Source organism: Cadophora gregata (assembly GCF_030347475.1).
Source record: "Cadophora gregata isolate MNR1 chromosome Unknown scaffold_16, whole genome shotgun sequence".
In the NCBI taxonomy this organism is placed as follows: domain Eukaryota; kingdom Fungi; phylum Ascomycota; class Leotiomycetes; order Helotiales; family Ploettnerulaceae; genus Cadophora; species Cadophora gregata.
In genome coordinates this window covers 935,930-955,419 of record NW_026695939.1, presented here as the reverse complement: position 1 = coordinate 955,419, position 19,490 = coordinate 935,930, and the positions used below count along the sequence as shown (strand labels likewise).

The window sequence follows — 19,490 nt, the reverse complement described above, 5'->3', positions numbered from 1 at the left end:
CGAAGCCGAACCGTTCTTTCGGATCCGACATATATATACGACTACACCTACGTCTCCAAGTCCCGGAATCTCTGCTGTCATATCCAGTGGGTAGGAGACGTAATCGTCTGAAAAGCGACCACAGGTGAAAAATCGAGGCTAATGGGGGCGATCTGGCCCGGCGTGGTCTCGGCTGGGTTACTAGTCATCCCGTAATTTTCAACGCTGGATGGGCTTCAGTTTTCCTCTTCCATCATGCCTATCTTGTACAATCAGTATTTACGTCCTTCACTTTGGCGGAGGGTTTGAAGATTACGTACGATCACAGCATTAGCGGAACATGCAGGCTTCGCAAGTGTGGGGATCCAGGTCGAAATTCCCGGTCTCCAGTCAGGACCAGGCCAACTGCCACTTTGCTTCACTTTGCTCGAGATTGCTGCCCTGGTCTCTACCCCCAGCTATCTTTATGTTATGTCTTCTAAGATGTACGGCCAAATACCTTGATCAACCCAAGTTGGGCAATTACTGGATGGTATCTTCAGGCCAAGCGCACAATGGGACCTGCTAGATGATGCAGATTTTTGGTACACCTCTGAAGCATTACTCTACATGAGGTTTAGTCTATCACTCATCCAGCAACCCAATGCTTTGAAGCCGAGCTTGCGACCAAGGCCCAGGCCTTGTGAACTGGACGCTTCCTGTGTGCTCATTAAATGACTGAAAGTCTGGTCATGGTTGCACGTCATTCTCGGTGAAGCAGTTTCCAGCAGCCCTATTCCGCACAGATCTACTCCCAAGACAACACAAGAACTCTCGTTCAGCAAAATCAAATTTTGAGATGTACAGCACAAGTTCCGGCCATAGGCAGTCAACCATGGCTCCTGTGCAGTCCAATACGGTCACCGATGACATTGACAATGTCAATTTGTCTGGCAATGAGTCAGACGCCAGCTATGACATGGCTGAGGATGCCATTCCCACAAATAATCCAAATCACGAAATAAGCACGCCCAGGACAATTTCCGAAGCTTTCAAGGTCAACGAGAAGGGCAACAAAAAGACAAGCAAGCATGACAAACGTTCGCCACAGCCAGCAGGATCCGCCGAGAAAGCTCCAAAGACGAAGCAAGCTCACTTGACTTCCAGTGATAGTGATGTCGTTTCAGTCACCAGTGTCAGGTCTGGCCGTGACTACAAGGAAATGGATCGCGACAATGAAATTCAAGCAATCGAGGAGGAAGAGGAGCATTTCTACGACATGCTAAAAGACCAGAAGGTCACAGAATATCGAGACCGGTTCCTTCAAGAGGTCAATGCTGTACTTCAAGTCCTGGATGGCAATCTCGGCGAAACCCCAGTAGGGTTGGCTGGTGTCCCCCAGCACACAAGAGCAATTGCAGCCATGTTTGGCGACGATGTTTTGAAATTACGGCAGATCATTCGGAATCTTCAGGTATCCCATGGCCAGGTCTCCAGCAATCTTGCGCTACACCAGTCTACCATCAATTCCTACCAAGCTAGGATCGTGACCGAAGTCCATTCCCGACGCAAACTCGAGATGTTACATCTACAAGCTGTTCGTTCAGCCCAAGACGCAAATGCACGCCACGAACGTGAGAAGAGTGAAACCACTCGTGCAATAAGTGCTATCGAAGCAATGAAAACTCGTCTGGAGCAAAACATCGAAGATTACAAACATCAACTCGACATTTTTCGGTCCAAAGCTCATGAAACGGAAGTCAAAGAAGGCGCATATTTACGGGAGATTGCCACCCTCCAAGCTTGCAAAGCTGGTCTGAAGCGTGACGCTGAAAGACGTCAATGTCAAATCGCAGCTTATGAGGTGTCGCTTCAAGCGGCAGAGATTGAACAGCGAAGGGAAAGATTCTCTAAGGAGGAATTTCAGAAGAGGCTTAAAAAGGAAGAGTCAGAACGCAAAGTTCTCGAGCACCAATTGAGGCGTGAAGCAGCAGTGCACGAACAGGCGATCAGGACAGAGCAGAGGGATAAGGGAGCTCTGGCTGCGGAAATCGTACAGCTTAACACTACTCACCAAACCCAGACCCAGGACCTCAGCCGTACCAGCAACAGCCGCCTCCAAGCACTTGAAGCTATAAAGGTAGAACGGCGAGCCAGAGAAAAGGCTGCCATGGACAATGAGAGGCTCGAGTGCCGGGTCGTTCGGTTGCTCAACACTGTCGAGGAGGTCAAGTCAGAGTACAGCAAGATGGCTGCAGCAGAGAGCAAGGCACATGACGTTACGAGACTGGAGAACGAGAATCTCAGGAAGGAAATCGCAACCCTCAAAAAGAAACTCGAGGACACAGAATCACCAAACACGCCATCAGAGAAGCACGAATCAGATATCAGGGTAGCACAGCGTGAAAACAACAAGTTACACAACGAGCTGGTGCGGACTAGAACGAGCCTGCAGATCATCCGAGCAGAGCTGAGAGAGTACCACATTGCCTTGAGAGACGCAATGGACGAACATGGGACCGAAGTGGAGAAGCACAAGGAAGTCGTGAAGGAGCTAGAAGAGAAACTCACGCACTTCAAAATGCAAGTAAATGGACTCCACAAGTTCATCAAAAGCATGGTCATCACCGACGGCAAGCGAGTTGAAACCATCAAGATGCTCTACGCTGAACTCACCGAAGCCAACGATACCTCTGAGAAGCTGAAAGTCTGCCTCAGAAGTCCCAACAGCAGTACAGAACGTCGACTGGTCGCAGCACTGCTGGATTACAAAAACATCAGCAAAGCCTCGATCGAATCCCAGATCTCCCAACTTGCGCAACTGTGCAGGAAGTTGCAGCCCTTTGGGGAAGAACTCCTCAAAACATGTTCAGCTCTCGGTGAGGAGATGCATGCTCTCGCAACCTGCATTGTTCTCCTCCAAGAGCAAAAGGATTTCGCCGAGACCTTCCGTAAGAACGTACGCAGTACCATCACGTCCCTCTTCAACGACTTAGGTAACGATGCCGCGTCGCAGCGAAACGTCGGGCTCACAGATTATCTTCGCGAGCTGGAGCTGAGATGTGAAGACGCTAACAGCAGGGAGGCGCTTGAAGCCCTTAAGAACTTCATTCTAACCCAGCACCAGAAGCTCGAGGACCTCAACAATAAATACCGTGAAGGCTTGAGTACTCTCTTGCAGGCTTCGGAGGACAAAGAAGAGTCCACCACAACCCCACTCCGCATCCCAGAAACTAGACAAGAGCGCGCTGCCACCGTTGCCCGAAAACTCCTGAATCACGAAATCACCATTCAGAAATTCACCACCACTCTCTCGAAGCAATCGCTGACCCAAATAACTACACTCGGTACCCTCCAAAACTTGCAACAGATCAACAAAGCACTCACAGCCTCCCACGATGCCGCCCTCAAAGAATTGCGTGAGCGCCGTGACCAAATTGTTGAGTTTGAAGCTTTTCAACAGGAATGGGAGTTGAAAGAAGCGACGATAACGGCGCAGTTGAATCAGTCACAGACGGAGGTGAGGTGTTTGCAAGATCTGATCGAGAATGGCAAGGAGGAAATCGAACGGCTGAAAAGGCAGATTCGTAGTCCACGGCCCGGGCTTGAACCAAGTAGCGTGGTGCATGTGGAGGATGTGGCCAATTTTTTTGATTCTTATGCTGGAGATACCGATGATGCAGGGTATGCAGGCGGGGCAGAGGAGGATGGAGAGGATACGTAGACTGTTTGCGCAGAGGAATCGTTTTCTCTCTTGTCACTTCTGACCTGATCCATATTTAGGAACTGTTTGCTTTTACATTTACTATAGAAGTAGGAGGAAGGTCTGGTAATGAGGAGGAATGGATGACCTTGGTGTATAAGAAGCTGGATCAAAGTACGTGGTAACTGCATGAGCTCTACTCCTTTGGGGGCCGTTACACTGGCTTATAACTCGTTTCTGATTGTCACACTCTGCCTTTGGTTATGTCTCTGTCCTTCAATGTCGATCTTGTCATACGACAACGACTCAACGGGTAATGGCATTCGATGTTGCCATTTTGACTTGTGGGATACACTGTGTGATAGATATGAATACTAATATTTGGATATTCTTGCATTTGTATCTACTACTCCGATCACATCTGACAAGGAAGGTTATCTGCATGTTTGTTGTGGCTTCCTCGAGCCATCCTGCTCTCTATGACCAATGGTGTGCTCGATACCACTCACTTGCAGACCAGGAGAAACTGAAGGCTCCGACCTGTCCAGCTTATCAGCTTGTGCATTTACTCATCAATTTAACACGCACGCAACTCCGACACCTTGAATTCAATCCCCTACTTGCCTCACTTCCCATGGGCACAGAAGTCACGACCGTGATAATGTGTATCTCAGTTCTCCCTTCTGCGTTTGGAGTATACTAACATCTAGAGCTAATCAATGCCGTGGAATATTCCTATGTGCACTCCAGACTCCTGATGCCCACCCAACATGCGACCGAGCTACCTGCCCATTTTCAAGTTTCTCACAGCCAGATCCCGCAAACGTCAAGTCATCTTCGCTAAACCCAGGAACCGACAAAGTCATCTTAGAACGCCAAATCAAACAGAACCCCATATCCCAGGAAGACGTGCTCTCATAATACAGCAAGTTGTAACACCCCTGAAGTCGCACTCGCCTACACGCATCATTGGTACAAGCAACTTACGCCTCCTACTTTCTGATGTACATCGCCAGCAGACCTAGCAGACGGTATCCCACGACGATCCCTAGGAGAATTCCAACCCACTGGCCTGTGCGGCCGGTCTTGTACCCATATTCATCTAGGACTCCCGTCCCAGAAATGCGACACTCTGATGCTAATTCAGTCTGATACATACAGTGGCACTCGTCGCCACAGGAATACGTTCTATCGGCAAACTCGTTAACCATCATTCCTTGGAAGACATAGCTCTACACCGGGTCAGTGACTACGTGATGTGAATTCCAGACCCAAAATTTACCTGGTAATCGATGTAGTGGAAAACGTATCTCCAGAATACATTCAATATCCTAGGCGAGACCAAAAAACCGCCTACCGACATCCACAGACCATTGGCAAATGCGGTAACGGCTAATGCGATGACAAATACGGGAGCCACAGTGGACACAAGAACTACAAGGGATTCGGCGGCAACCAGATCTAGAAACAACCACATGACCCAGGTGAAGAATGCCTCAGCTGTAGGTTGAAAGTTCGAAAGCCAGTAGGCAATGATAGAGAAGAGTACGGCAATTAGGACTTCCACTTGTGTCAGCAGTGAGATCAAAAATAGTCTGGCGGCGTAACATACAGAGGTACGGCAAGCCAATGAGAAAGTTTGACAGCATGAAAGCTGCTGGACCATAGAGACCGTTGGCTCGCTCCTTGATGAACGTCAAGCGGTCTTCCAGATAAGAGGGAACATATGCGACAGCCATGAAAGACATGAAGGCAGACCCAAAGAACTACAGATTGTCAGCGCAATTTTCATGTGAAATATGGCTAACATCAACTTACGATGGCATTAATGAAAGGCTGAATATCACTCTGCTTAGTACCAAGACGAAGCCAAACAGTTCCCATCATGATTGCCAATCCAACATACATGGCGATACGAATGCCATAAGCGACAACATCTCTGTAACTCTTGATGAATGAGCGGTGGACCAGTGTCATAACGACAGTGAAAAAACTCCTGCTTGGTGGCATGGTATCTGTAGGAGGTTCGACAAGACTAGATGTGGCATGGATCTGAGCCTTAATGTCTCGGGCCTTATGCGATCGGGCCCAACCAATTTGCATCTCGTGCAGTCTCTCCTTGGCAGCCTCGTGGTTGCTCGCAAAGTCGATATTCATCAAGTCAAGAATGAATTCAGCTGGGTTGGTGTGGTAGGGCATAGGAAACCCAAGAGATTGGAAGTGTGATTCGACTCCCTCAATGGTACCAAAATAGAAAGGCTTCCCACCAGAGAGTAGCAGCAGTCTGTCAAACATCTGATATGTTGACGTGGACGGTTGGTGGATACTTGCGATTACAATCAACTAGTAACTGTTAGCGTTGGCCTTAAGAAAGTAATCATTTTGATGTACTGACGTTGTTGCGTTTGGCCACATTCTTGATGTACTGAATAACCTCGTAACTGGCTGCTGAGTCCAGACCGCTCGTAGGCTCATCAAGAAACATGATCTTCGGAGCAGTGATAAGCTGCGCGGCAACACTTAGGCGCCTTTTCTGACCGCCACTGATTCCCTTTCGGATAGGCGTTCCGATGAGTGTGTGTTGCTGGTGTCTAAGTCCAAATGAGTCGAGAAGGGAGTCAATTCGTCTGATGCGATCCATCTTAGAAATTGTGCTACAAAGAATTCAGCAAAAGCCCCAAATCCATGAACAGGGTTCTCACTTCTTGTGTGCGAGACGAGCTGCAAAATGCAGGGTTTCTCTAACGGTCAGAGATCCGATCAGGGCATCTTCTTGTTCAACATAACATGTCATTCTTCTGAAAGCACGAGTTGATGGATTGCTCCCATTGATCAAGGTGACTCCCTCGACGCGAGCACCGGCGGCTGCATCTCTACGAGCCAACACATTGAGGAGTGTGGTTTTACCGCATCCACTCGGTCCCATCAGAGCACATATCTCTCCTTGTCAAATAATCAGCACAGCCAAAAGTAAGCAAGCACTCGCGCTCTATTACCTGCTCTCACAATTCCTTCGACACCATCCAAGATCGCCTTTGGCTCCCCAGTCTTGTTGTCCTTCACCGTGACAGTAACATCTTGCCAGATAAAGTTTCGGACAGCGGTGTTCAGTAAATGAGTATCATCGCCGGCTTTCTGCTCGATATCAACATTGTACTGATCATGTAAGGCGCCACCGTGATAGAGGCTCTGCATCTCAAGTGCTGGGCCGACGGGAGCCTTCCGTGTTTCGGCTCGATACTGCTGCATCGCGTTTGCCTGTATCTGCGGTGTCGACTTGCAAAAGCTGGGATTGTGAAACCTACGAGGGGATCAACGAGAACGGCGAAGGGAAGAGGATGAGAACGGCGAAGAGGACAATCGACGGGGGAAGTGCTTGAAGTGTAGGCAGGATAGGGTAGGAAAGGATAGAGTAAGCAAGGACGAGAGCCGGGTTACGGAGTGACGAGGACGAGGAGTAACCGTAGGTATGACAGTGTGAAATCGAGTATTTGTGGAAGGGAAGGAACGTTGAAAGCTTGCGGTCCATTGTGCCTTCTTAAAGATTTCCAGTGCTCAGACAGAATAGTGGAGATGAAATTGATAACAATGGAGATTGGGAATTCCATTGGAAATGGAAGCTCGAGGTGAGGTGAGGTGAGGTGGGTAGAGGGCAGTAAGGTAAGCGGGTTGAGGCTGAGAGCCTGAAACCGTTGCATGCCGAGGACCACCCACATCACACCACACATGGTCCCCGGACCCGGACATGGAGGGCGAACATCAGAAGCCCGCTTACCACGAATTGACCACCTTGGTCCCCGTCTCCGACAATGAAGGGCAGGGGAGAACAGAGCAAGGCAAGGCAAGGCAAGGCAAGGCAAGGCAAGGCAAGGCAAGGCAAGGCAAAGCAAAGCAAAGCAAGGCAGTGGAAGGAGAAGGGAAAGGGATGGGATGGGATGGGATGGGATGGGGTTCTGCGGACGAAACCCCGACTTCCGGTCCCCAACCCAGTCAAGCAAGGGAAAGCAACAACGAGAACGTGCAAAGGAGCACGAGTAGAGTAAGCGAGAAAATTGAGGTCGCCGACATGCACCGCTGCTGTGCTGCTTCCCACGTTAAATCAAATTGGGGACCCCGAAACCGACGCCCCAATTGGTCATTGGAAGTCAATCTTGCCAGTGTCGTTCATTTGGTGAGCTGTAGAACGCTGAGTTGAGTTGATCATAGGTCAGGTCCCTTTGAGCCTGTCTGGACACAAGCCCTCGACAATCGAGGCGACGCGACATGCTGCGGCCACACGAAGTTTGTGCAGCATCGCGCCGCAGTTGCGTTGCGTTGCGTCTGGAATTATTGACAGGTAATCCAGGCCAACTTGACGAGGGCAAGACTCCACTGTGCAGCTACTCTCAGCAGCAACGAAGACGAGAATATCAGGCCAGTAGCTCTGCTCTGCTCTGCTCTGCCCTGCCAATGTATATCATCTGGCCAGTTTGCACTGACTGCATCGGATCGCAAGCCACGCGCATGCATGGGAAGGAACACATCTCTGCCCTCAAATGGAAAAGAGAAGCATCCGATATCGATCGATCGATCGAGACTGCAGATCAGAAGGATCTATGTGACACAGGTCAATTCCAACGACCCGGTTGATGTCTTGGAGAACGAAGGGTCGGCGACGTTGGAAGCGACCGGGCCAGCAAAGGTTCGTGCCCCGGCAAAACCGCGGGATATCGTAACTGTATCGTTATCGTTATCGTTATCGTTATCGTTATCGTTACTGTACCGAGTACAGTGTCAGACGATGCTTCCATGCTCACGAATGATGGCCCATCCTCGCAGGGTATTTTTGACATCAACATGACAACATCCCAATTGATTCCATTGCATCCCAACCACTTTATGAACTAAATTATCCCGGGATCAAGATGTCGGGTTCAAGTTCAGAAGAAGAAGAAGAAGAAGAAAAAACGAGGAATTATTGACTGCATTTCCGTCACCTCATCCAAACTCGCCTTTTCCTTGCTCCAAGTCTCATCCTTTGCTTTCTACCCCTTCCCAACCTACTACCAACAAAACAGCACAATGGATCTCTCCCTCAACCTCGAAGACACGCACGTCGTAATTACCGGAGGCTCAGGATTTATTGGTGCCTCAACCGTGACAGCACTCCTTTCAGCAGGTGCAAAAGTAACAAACCTCGACCTTCGTCCTATGCAGCCCTCGCATTGCGACACTCAACCCAAGTACCGATTTCTCCCCTGCGACATCTCTTCCGAAGCAGCGCTCACCACATCCTTCTCCGTCGCGTCCGAGACGTTCGGCCCAGTAGCCTGCTGCATCGCACTCGCATCACTCGATTTCTCAGTCCTGCCCCATCATGAGTCGCTCGCAGATATGGAAGTCGAGCAATGGCGGCGTACACACATGATCAATGTTGAAGGGACGTTCTTGACTGCAAGGACGTGGCTGAGGCAGTTGAGAGAACATGCGAAGGTCGATGTAGAGAGGGGCTTGAAGAATGTTGGGTTGGTGATCGTTGGGAGTGAGAGTGGGACGTTCGGGGAGCGGGGAAATGCGGATTATGCAGCAGGAAAGAGCGCTGTGCAAGGTGGTCTGGTCAAGAGCTTGATGGGAGACGTGAATAGAGTTTGGCCGGGGGCTAGGTATGCCAAAGAAGTCAAAAACCGCTTGCTTGCACATGGCTGATGTTCAAAGAGTTAATGCTGTTGCTCCTGGCCCTGTTGATACCCCACAGTTCAGGAAAGAGTGTGCGGAGAATCCGAACCAGCTTTGGGTTGATGCGCAGGCAACGTGCGTATCACTGTTTCAGGCGCGTTCAATCATACTAATGCTCTACAGAACGGCATTGAAAAAGCCAGTCCCTCCAGACAGTGTAGCAAAGAGCATCCTGTTTCTAGCAAGCGAGAACTGGAGTGGCAATATCACTGGGCAAATCTTGAACGTTGACTCAGGAAAGCAAGGCAAAGTGATCTATATGAAGGAAGAATGTTGAGCAAGATACTCAAAGCAGCACAGATGGATTCATATATCCATATGAATTATCGCGAGTAATTTTATTCTAAGTCTTGCAATGATTGGGCTCTTCAGCCATGAAATCCCGAGCAGTGCCAATATCAACTATCTCAATTACCTCAGGGTGTCATAGTCCTTGGGACAAGTGCAGTAAGTGAGAGAAACTTACGAAGGTGATATAACTATGTACTTAGCTGATCAGTCCCAATTGTAAAATCTCATTGTTCCCCCAAAATAACTTGTAGAACTCTGGGAAATAAGCCACATGCAACTAAACTCTCCGGCAGAGAAGTGTCAATATCTGAAATTACGCCCGAACATGTCACTGTCAGAACTTCATATTTCAAAAACAATTGCAGAAACTGAAACCGGTGCGGCAAGCAAGTCCTTAGCCAAGGAATAGTCCATTTTCTCCTTACTGAGCGTATTACACATATCAGGTCGGTATGCAAAACTGCTCCACTTCTAAAGTAGGATACATTACTCATCAATCTCATTACTTTCCTATTCACGCGTTCATCATTTCAAGATCAAGTCTCGCTTTCAAACCCTCACATCCCCAAGCCTCTTTACAACATCCTCATAAAATCTCAAACTCACTCTCCCCGCCCCCAAATCACTCAACTCATCCACCCCCTGACCCAATCCCAAATCCTCACCCCCCTTCACACAAACTTTCACCGCGCCTTCATACATCTCCCCCATAGCTCCCCCAATATCATCCATCCTCTCCTCCTCAAGTAGCATTCCCCTCACTCTCCCCATAACCCTCAATCCACCCTTCTCCACGCCCAAAATCTTGTCCACCGTCCGCCAATGCGCGAGCTCAACAAGCACCACGCCAAGACTATAAATGTCGAAACTTTTTCTGAAGCTTTCCCTAGGTCCAAATCCTTGGCCTTGTGTATGCGGATGGCGATACATATTGTAAGCGCCGTTATCCCCAGGAATCTCAGTCATCTCGTCAGCGCGTGCTGGACGCGCGAAGTCGAAGCCGGAGAGGTAGGGCTTACCGTAGTCTATAGACAACTCTCGTTTCCCCTCGACCACTTTGTTGTGTGGAAAAAACACGATGTTGTGGGAGCGAAGACCTTTATGTAACCAATTCACGCTGTGCAGATATAACAGACAGTTGGCTATTGCGTAAGCTACTTTAATACGTTCTGTGACGCGGGGCTTGGGCGATGATAATAATAGCTCGAAAAGCGAGATGGGCGCTGTATCTGGGTATATGCCTTCATCGTGCGGTTTCTCGAAGACGAAACCGATGCGTGTGTCTACGCCGTCGTCTTCTTCGCTATCAGCGCCTCCATCGCTTGGTCGCCTCGCATTGTCAAAATAGCCGAGACAGTGTGGGACTCGGAAAGCTTCTGGCTTGGGCGTGTGATGGAGGAGGGAAGCGAGTTTGGAGACGCGGTCGATTATTAAAGGTGGCGGGAAGGGCGAGCCTGGTTTCTGGTAATCGTACTCTTTCCACTCGATCCAGACTCTTTGGCTGTGTCCATTCCGAAGATATGTTGCTTCACACCGGATGGCAGTAGTGTCTTCGCCAACCGATTGAGGATCGAGAGTGATGCTTGATCGCTCGATCTTGGTGTTTGCTTTTTCGTTTTCCGGCTGGCCTAGTTGGAGAACCATTGCTGTTGCTTCGTTCCAAGGTGCAGGTCCTTCGGTGTCGAGGGATTCGTTGAAGGCCTTGAATTTGGCGAGCTGGGTGAGGAGACGGAGACCAGCGGCGTCGTTGGCGGGTGCGTAGTGAGCGATCGCTGGGACAGGGTAGGTCCGAGATTGCATCTTGATATCGAGTGCTTGAACCAGACGGTGTAAACTAGCCAGATCCTTGTGTAGTTGAAGAACGCCTCTGTTAGTGTCTTGTGTCGTCCGGTGGATTTCAGTCTGTAGCCGAGCATCGAGGATGTCCGTCATATTGTCATTAAGAGTTGAGAAGCGTTGCAGTAGCTCCTCAAAAGATTCTTTGTCAAATGCTGCCCATTTGAGTCTCCTTCGTCCTTCGCCTAGACCATCTTTCGTCCCAGTAGTGAAAGTCTTCATGGCCTTCATGATAAACTTCCTTCTACCTTCCGGAAGTGGGACGTGGGCATTCGAAGAATCTTTGGCCGGATCATTTGACAACTCCTCATCTGAATCTGTCGATTGCGAGACCGTAATAAGTCTTTCGTTCTTTCTTTGAGCCTTCTCAAACTCTTTGAATAGACATTGAATTTGAACTAAAAGATCCAGTATTGTGGTTCGATGAATGACGAAGGTGTTTGATTCCCGGACTTTGGTGTCATCAAGATTTTGAAGATCTAGTAATCCGGATGTTTCGCTCCATGCGAATAGACGCTGCTGTTCCATACGCAGTCTGAGATTCAAATACTTGCAGTCTTCTGGGAGACCTTTGGCTGTGATGATGAATTGAATGCCTAGGCCGTTAGATGGATCTGAACGAGATGGTGGAAAATGTCCTTACCCTGGATACATCCCTTGAAGACTTGTCCAGCAAGGCCCGCAACACTCAGTGCAATACCAACGGCGCTTATAGGATCCATGATAAGAGAGATACATGCAACAGTCTGCAAGACAGTTTAGACGAGGAGGTTGATGGAAATTACAAAGCGAACTTTTGAGAGGGTGTCTTAGAATGTAATCAAGCATCGAATGGACATCGCACGGGAGAAGGAAATGCTAAAATCACTACCAGGAAGCCACATGGAACTGTGTATGAATTGCAGAGTAGCCTGCTCAAACAGACCTGCCCCTTTTTTGCACAGCCACAATATGTCTTTGACGAATGAGCAAAGCTAGGTCAGGAGAAGACGAAGGGAGCCCGTGACAAGACGAGGCTGGTACTCGGCATAGGCAGAGGTGTCGCCTTGCGCTGTGGGGAGTAAGGAGTAGTTGAGGAGATGTACCGAATTGGCGAATTTTGGTCCTTGCCACAGGCGAGATACAATAGACCAGAAGTGAAGCGATTCCATCTTGTAGTTGCTAAGCCTTGCGCCTCGTCCCGCTTCATACCCGCCCGCCCCGCTTCGGCTGTGGCTTGAGCTTGCCTTCCTGCCTTCAGGTTACTTTGCCGAGCTTGTTCCGTCATGGTCAAGTGCAGGGACTGAGGTATCTGGGGTAAATTTACCTTACCTATGGATGGTGATATGTGACTTCCTCGTTTCGCTTTGAGTCAGGAGAATCTTCGTGAACAGTCGTCCGTGAAGGTTATACAGCAAAATTCATCAGCAGTGTGAGATGTTAAACGCTTACGTTTTTCCGGGTTCAACTGAAGCAAGACTCGACCAATCGAGACTGATAACTCCATTACTTCGTTATTATTCAGGTACTGTACTGGAGCACAGCTTTCCCCCCACACACCACTGCTGATCCTCCATACCCCTGAATATCAGTTCAACTTATTGCATAGGTCAAAAGAACTTGTACCGTGATCGATTTGCATCATCTTCTTGCTCGACAGAACCAAATCAAACCAAGCAAAACACGCCGCCACACAAACCCGTTACGTTACAGCTCCCATCCGGAATGCTACAAGAGAACATCGTTACATGATGTCGGAAAAAGCCTGACTACTGGCATGTGCAGCAAGACTCGAAGCGACAGAAATTCTTGGTGATACTCGGTGGGGTTTTTGATGAGGGCCAGGCGACTGAATAAGCGAGAATACAGCAAAAAGTCACCAACTTCAACCGTTATTTCTTCAGTTTTATTATTGACTTTGTTTTCATTGAAGATCGTTATTAGTCCTCTTTAAAAAGTCAGGCGACTTGTTCTAGCTAGAAGGAGATGCTGTCGTTAAGTATAGCGATGTGAGGAAGTAATACAGTTGTAGAATATTAGCGCGATTTTCTCACTACAGTAAAAGGTCTTTGCGACTGCCTGAGGTGCTAGCCCTCATAAAACACCCCACCGGAGGTTTTACCTGGAAATGGGAACACGATAACTCAAAGAGAAAACTTGGAACTGGGACTTCTCTCCACATTTCGTACCATCATTATTCGAGACGGCCTCGCCGAAATGAGACAGCGCTTAGCATTGTAGCTGTGCAGCCTTTTCCTGGTAGATCTTCCTCCGAAAAGTATCGGAAACAAGGGCATCATGTGGGGTGAGGCCATCTCGACCTTACTTCATGTAACCCAGCTAGACTTTTATTGTACCACGAGAGCACTGCCTTCCCGATACCAACGGAAGTGCTTGTGCTATCGACTGCCATCGTGGAATTATATGATAAAGCAAAACTCGCCAGAGATGTCTTGCTTCAACCGCCGCAGCATGGAGCATTACGAACTCTTGAAAGCCCCATTGTGATTATACCTTATCACAGTCTGAAGAACAAGGCTGAAAGTCGCGAAAGACCTCTTTTTCTCTCTCTCTTTCTCTGTCTTATTGCTTCTTGCCCCTCCCTCTCCCCCTTCTCCACCCTGGCCGGGCTTTCTATTCGGGGACCTCGCTTGTGGGGTGGCCAGCCTGCAGGTCGCCTCGCCCCAGAAGCACACTCATTCGATGTATTTAGCATGGGTGGAATCACCGCCGCAACTCCTGGCCCCCCCAAAACACATCTCGCATAATCTGAGCGGCTTCACGTCCATGTCTTGGTCGGCGAACATAGCCAGAGCCAGAGCCAGAGCCATGGATCCACAGCCAGCAATCGTCAATATCCCACTCACGCACGCTCAGCCAGTCCCCATTGAGACATCCCCAGCTCAGCTCGCCGGGCCAGGAGTGTCTCCCAGCTCGGATGATGCATTTGTGCCTGACAACCCAGGCAGTGAAGGGATCCGTCAATCGTCCATAGCTTCGACCTCTACCTCCTCAGGGTCTCGCCCAAATCAGGCACAGCCCCAGTCCCAGTCTCAGTCCCAGTCGCAGGCTCAACAAGCAAAAGACAAAGAAAGGGCAACTGTCCCATCCGCCTGCGTCCAGTGTCGCTCGAAGCACCTTAAGTGCGACGGGCTTCAACCTTGCTCTCGATGCTCTTCCAACGGCTTCGAGTGTGAGTACGTGAGGAGCCGCCGCGGCTTTAAAGGCCCTCGACGCAATGGAATTCAGAACAAAGCCTCCTCTATCTCGGGTGCTCCTGTTGATATGAGCTGCCCCCTTGTGCACCCTAACGGTGTGAGGGGTACTCCCAATGTTCCCAGTGGTTTAGCCACGCCCCCGGATCACCGATTAATGACCCTCCCACGCCCCGTCGATCTTCCGCTGTTTGATATTGGACAGGATGTGGTAGCTTTTGACCCGAAAGCCCTGCCCTCGGGATTGGACCTGCGAGAACGATGTATTGAAGCTTTCTATTACCACTTTTACCCGGCCCATCCTTTCAATCTTCCCCGAAACAATCACTTTGCCCTGAGGAAAGAGAGGCCCATCGACTATCTTGAAGCGGCGATGCGATATGTAGGCTCTTTCTATGTCCCACAGGCCCCAACTGTGGCCCTGGGCTTGGAAGCTGAGCGGTCTGTCTACCAAGCAGATTGCCCCAAAGATGGCTTCAGGGTGCAGGCAATGCTTATTCTTGCAATTGGTCTGGATGGATACACTTATCAAGAGAAAGCTCTTCAAATCCTTCTGGATGCCCAGGATCTGGCTCTCGAATTGGGAATGCATAATCGCGAGTTTGCATTCATGAACGGAGTTGGCTCTGAAGTCCTACAAGAGAGCTGGCGACGAACATGGTGGGAATTATACATCACTGATGGCATGATTGCAGGTGTCCACCAGAAGAGTAATTTTCGAATGAAAGACATACTTGCTGACGTTCTTCTACCCTGTGAAGAAAGGGAGTATATAACTGGTGTAAGTGTGACCATCATTAGCTCAGCTTGGGTGGTCAAGCTAATAGCTGTAGCATATTCCACATCCACATTCGATTCAAGATTTTGACGACGAATCATTTGATGGTAGAGATTTCACTTACTCGTCATATACTTACCGAATTGCAGCCATTCGGAATCTTGGGAGAGTCCTCCAGTCTCGCCAAATATTGCCGAGTGATGAGCCAACTATGGATAGAGTAGATGCATACCTCGTCAATTGGAGACTACACTTGCCAGATGACAAGAAAACATTCATCAATGCGGACGGGTATCTGGATGAGATGCTGTTCCAAGCTCATATGATAACTGAAGCGTAAGCGGCTTTGATATGCATTCCAACTCCTCACTAACCGCGTCAGAACGACAATCCTCCTCCACAGAGAAGCTTCGGAGCTCGACTCAAGTGTCGCCAGGAATGTCACCTCTTGCGCTCCTCACAAGGCAGTCATGCCAGGCCCAACCCACAATGTCCACGCCGCAAAGACCATTCAAGCCGCACAAGACATTTCCAAGTTGATCCAACTACCGGTGCCACTCGTCAAGCACACCCATTTCTTCACCTGCGTTGTGACACTCGCATCCATCGTCCATCTGTCCTGCTGGTCTGTCCTCATGCCATTAATGCATGATGACGACCTCAAGCAACAACTTCGTCTCAACACAGGCGCGCTGAAAACGCTTTGGCAAGTCTGGCCCGCGGCTGGCAAAGCTTTCGGGCAAGTCAAGGGTGTTGCGCAAGAGATTTACGCAGGCAAGAAGCAAGCCGCTGAAGTCGGTTACTGGGCGAATCTCACGGAGGACGAGGTCATGCGAAGCATGATCGAGGATCAGAGTATTATGGAAGATTTACAACTGCTCAATTAGGGAGGCTTATCTGGGGGAGTTCTCTGCAGCTGGTTTCGTTGTGCGCTTTGGATTGGTTGTAAAGTAGTTTTAATCAGATCTTGGATCTTGGATCCTAGCTACATTATTCGATGGATAGCATGGACCCGCCTTAAATAGTTTGCAATAATGAAACTTTTGGAAATACAGCAGTCAACCCTTTTCTGGTTGACCTTGCTGTGCAATTGTTCACGCAGTCACGTGAATGAGGGGCAACACCTGCAGCTAAATTCAACGCGAGCCTCAACGCGCTTGAGAGCTTCAAATTAAGCACAGTGTCGAGCAACGACGAGATATCTTCTGCGCAACCTTGTCTGCTGCCTTATCAGTCACACAACATCCTAAATTTTGAACCAAAACCCGCGCCTCCGAACCAGAGAAGGATAATGGATTCCGAGTCAACGACCACGCTACCCGCAACCGCGGAAGACCTCACACCCCTCGAGCAAGACGTCTTGGACGAATACGAGCGATTGGCTGAGAACATGAAGAAGGTAGGTTCTTATTCTCTTTGCTTTAGCTTTCCCCCTCTTTCCCGGCAATCGAACATCGACTCAAAGTAGCTTCTAGTTAGCAAGTCTCCTCGATTCAATGGCGGGCAGACCGACAGCAGAGATACTGGATGGACTGAGGCAATTGGAAAGAAAGACAAGTTTGGTATTCACGCTACTGAAGGCGAGTGTCTACAGTATTGTATTGCAGCAGGAGATATATTCTGGGGACCAGGGCGGGCAGGAGGAATGAATGAGTTGCGTGAAATTTACGAAGTTGTGAAAAGAAAAGACGAGCTATGGATTTGCATGGGAAGATATCAGGGCGTTCAGGACATTTGGTTTGCGAGATACATGCGAAGATACCCACAACAGAGGTGGCCGTACAGAGAACAAGAAGGGCGGATTGTAAGCAATACAATAAATACTGCGCTATGCCTGTACCATGTCATGCCACACATGCATGCATGTTTTCGCTATGCGCCGTCTATGCTCCCATAATCCTACACTGAAGTGTCTAAATTGTACATACAAGATTATACACGTCCACCATAATACACCTTTCGCACATCGACCAGCTTCTTTCCTCGCCCACGCGCAACCTCGTCTGGTATTCGTTGTTTGAGTAGGGCTTGGTATGTGGCCTTCACGGTGTTCATCTTGTTGCGGGATCGGGGGACTTTGGCGGCGAGGTCGTGAATTCCAGCTGCGCGTGCCATTTCAAAGATAAGATGCTGGCATCGGAGTCCAAAGCCTAGGGTCTATTAGCATATGCACTCACTCACTCGAGAGAAAGAGCGCATACCTGGTGGCCTTGCCATAAGCGTAACCTCTGCAGCAGATACCTTTCCATCCACCTCTCCAAAGATAGTCCGTTCTTCGTATCGAGGAATGGGCTGCATGCTTCGAATAGCAGCAATTCTAGCATTCTGCTGCGTCTCCTCCGTTTCCTGTCCCTTCGCCTCGCCAATACCCAGTCTGCCTTCCCCATTCCCTGCAATAGCCAAGCAGTAGACACTCGCAATCTTACCCAGACGAGTCTGATTGACGACGCGATGCCTAACTAGAATCTTGACTTTGTACTCTAAGATCTGATCCAAGGTCAAGCCGCTCTGCTTGATCAATCGGTTGTAGAGTCCATCGGGATCTCGAGGGTCTGCTTCGTTTTCCAATTCTGCCTCAGACTTCATTGAACTTGGCTTGTTGGTGTCCTCATCCATGAACTTCTTTGGCAGACCAGGAGCTGTGTAATCAATTTCTTGCTCTCGTGGTATCGGTCGTCCATCAGCACCTGTGAACGAAGACAGCCGGTCCTCAATCTTCATGATATCAAGACGGGAAAGTCTTTCCCGAGCTGGGATTTTGTCTTCGTCTTTTGCGCCGACTTCCTTCATCAGGGCTGCATGCGGATTCTCTTCCTCCTTCGGTGGATTGCGGGCCCACTCTAGATCTCTTTCCCTCTTGTACTGTTCCTCCACCTCATTCCAGTTCCTCTCCATCTCTTCGTATGTCATAGGTCTCGCATTGGGATCAACAGGACCCTTCCACTTGGCTTTTCTGTCCAGCACAGGTCTTGTCTGACTGAGATCATCCAGATATGGGAGAGCACCCAAGTCTGTACGAATTACACCGCGCTTGTCCAGGTCTTCTGCACTGATTGCCTTCTCTCCAGCTTCAATTGCCTGGATCTGCTCGGGCGTGTACTTCTTCGCCAGAAGTACTTTCTCCTCCTGCGAATACTGCTTGAAAACATCATCTGCTGTCCTGCGGCTAATGTCTGAACTTTTCAGCAATCGCTTGGGTCTTTGACGCTCGCTGAGCTTAAGAGAGGTATGGAAATTTCGACATCGTATGCGTGGCCGAAAGGTCGGCATCGTATGGACGGAAAAAACGCATCTTGCTGGACGTGAGACGCTCATCACTGTCGAAGTTTGCGGAGGTCCTGTGAGCGCCTTTCAGTGGCCCAATGTTGCGAGATGTTCCGAAGGGGTGTTAATAATTTTGAAGCTCTCTAGCCCCGTTCTGGGATCCTTGTAAGCACGTGACCACATACCTCTTTCTACCTACGAAGTACCTAGGTATGGAGGTAGGTAGGTACCTACGCTACCAGAAATCCTGCAAATGCACCGGATGACCAATTCATTTCTTCCGAAACGCTTCAGTTGTTATCTCTACGTTACCGTTGCCGAAGACAATATTCATGATGTGTTACATGACCTTCCTTTTCTTGCATCCGTACTATGCTAGCTTTGTCTTGGGATACTATTCAGTCGCGAGTCGCAACTGCCTACCTTGACCAGTCTGCTACAGACTGCAAAACCCTGTACTTCGAGAATCTGTTTTTGACTATACCTTTTCCGAAGGTTGATTTCTCCCTCTAGCCGATTCTGCGCTGTTCTTCACACCTTGTTTGTTGAGCCTCTCATGAAGTCATCAATAGTCCTGAGCCTTATTTGCTGTGAACACTGCTTTGCTACTATATCGAGAGTTTCCAGATCATACTTGAGCTTCGAAATCCGGCCTTGTTGTGACTACCTTCTAATCCGGAGGGCTGTCATGACAACTCATATTCGCTTGGATGCCGACGCTATGTATAGAAGTCTCTTCTCGTCTTTGCCG

General features: G+C 49.2%; 7 protein-coding genes across 9 annotated transcripts; 4 read left to right on the top strand and 3 right to left on the bottom strand.

Moving 5' to 3' along the window:
* Positions 1-853: 853 nt before the first annotated feature.
* On the top strand, positions 854-3,682 carry ONS95_005569 (uncharacterized protein; the record flags this gene model as incomplete). Its single annotated transcript, XM_058498984.1, has 1 exon — positions 854-3,682. One exon carries the CDS (start codon positions 854-856, stop codon positions 3,680-3,682), a length of 2,829 nt encoding a protein of 942 aa, XP_058351251.1.
* A 971-nt stretch (positions 3,683-4,653) lies between these two features.
* ONS95_005568 (uncharacterized protein) lies at positions 4,654-6,910 on the bottom strand (the record flags this gene model as incomplete). Its single annotated transcript, XM_058498983.1, has 7 exons — positions 4,654-4,893; positions 4,944-5,221; positions 5,274-5,427; positions 5,480-6,004; positions 6,057-6,315; positions 6,364-6,604; positions 6,658-6,910. 7 exons carry the CDS (start codon positions 6,908-6,910, stop codon positions 4,654-4,656), a joined length of 1,950 nt encoding a protein of 649 aa, XP_058351250.1.
* Positions 6,911-8,521: 1,611 nt separating this feature from the next.
* ONS95_005567 (uncharacterized protein) lies at positions 8,522-9,903 on the top strand. The gene is made up of 3 exons (XM_058498982.1): positions 8,522-9,303; positions 9,356-9,451; positions 9,500-9,903. Exons 1-3 carry the CDS (start codon positions 8,723-8,725, stop codon positions 9,651-9,653), a joined length of 831 nt encoding a protein of 276 aa, XP_058351249.1. The 5' UTR covers positions 8,522-8,722; the 3' UTR covers positions 9,654-9,903.
* Positions 9,904-10,040: 137 nt separating this feature from the next.
* On the bottom strand, positions 10,041-13,374 carry ONS95_005566 (uncharacterized protein). Of its 2 annotated transcripts, XM_058498980.1 has the most exons (4): positions 12,815-13,374; positions 12,147-12,733; positions 10,687-12,099; positions 10,041-10,624 (listed from the first exon to the last, which is right to left on the bottom strand). In XM_058498980.1, exons 2-4 carry the CDS (start codon positions 12,223-12,225, stop codon positions 10,611-10,613), a joined length of 1,506 nt encoding a protein of 501 aa, XP_058351247.1. In that variant the 5' UTR covers positions 12,226-12,733; positions 12,815-13,374; the 3' UTR covers positions 10,041-10,610. The 2 variants fall into 2 exon arrangements, with proteins under 2 accessions (XP_058351247.1, XP_058351248.1); XM_058498981.1 differs by having other exon boundaries at positions 10,041-12,099; positions 12,147-13,374.
* Positions 13,375-16,531, top strand: ONS95_005565 (uncharacterized protein). 2 transcript variants are annotated; one of them, XM_058498979.1, is made up of 2 exons: positions 13,375-15,478; positions 15,531-16,531. In XM_058498979.1, exons 1-2 carry the CDS (start codon positions 14,186-14,188, stop codon positions 15,813-15,815), a joined length of 1,578 nt encoding a protein of 525 aa, XP_058351246.1. In that variant the 5' UTR covers positions 13,375-14,185; the 3' UTR covers positions 15,816-16,531. The 2 variants fall into 2 exon arrangements, with proteins under 2 accessions (XP_058351246.1, XP_058351245.1); XM_058498978.1 differs by having other exon boundaries at positions 13,375-15,811; positions 15,858-16,531.
* On the bottom strand, positions 16,532-18,854 carry MRPS5 (28S ribosomal protein S5, mitochondrial). Its single transcript, XM_058498976.1, has 2 exons — positions 17,677-18,854; positions 16,532-17,625 (listed from the first exon to the last, which is right to left on the bottom strand). The coding sequence occupies exons 1-2, from the start codon at positions 18,788-18,790 to the stop codon at positions 17,408-17,410; spliced, it is 1,332 nt and encodes a 443-aa protein (XP_058351243.1). The 5' UTR covers positions 18,791-18,854; the 3' UTR covers positions 16,532-17,407.
* Positions 16,767-17,124, top strand: ONS95_005564 (uncharacterized protein; the record flags this gene model as incomplete). Its single annotated transcript, XM_058498977.1, has 2 exons — positions 16,767-16,874; positions 16,951-17,124. 2 exons carry the CDS (start codon positions 16,767-16,769, stop codon positions 17,122-17,124), a joined length of 282 nt encoding a protein of 93 aa, XP_058351244.1.
* Positions 18,855-19,490: the final 636 nt, after the last annotated feature.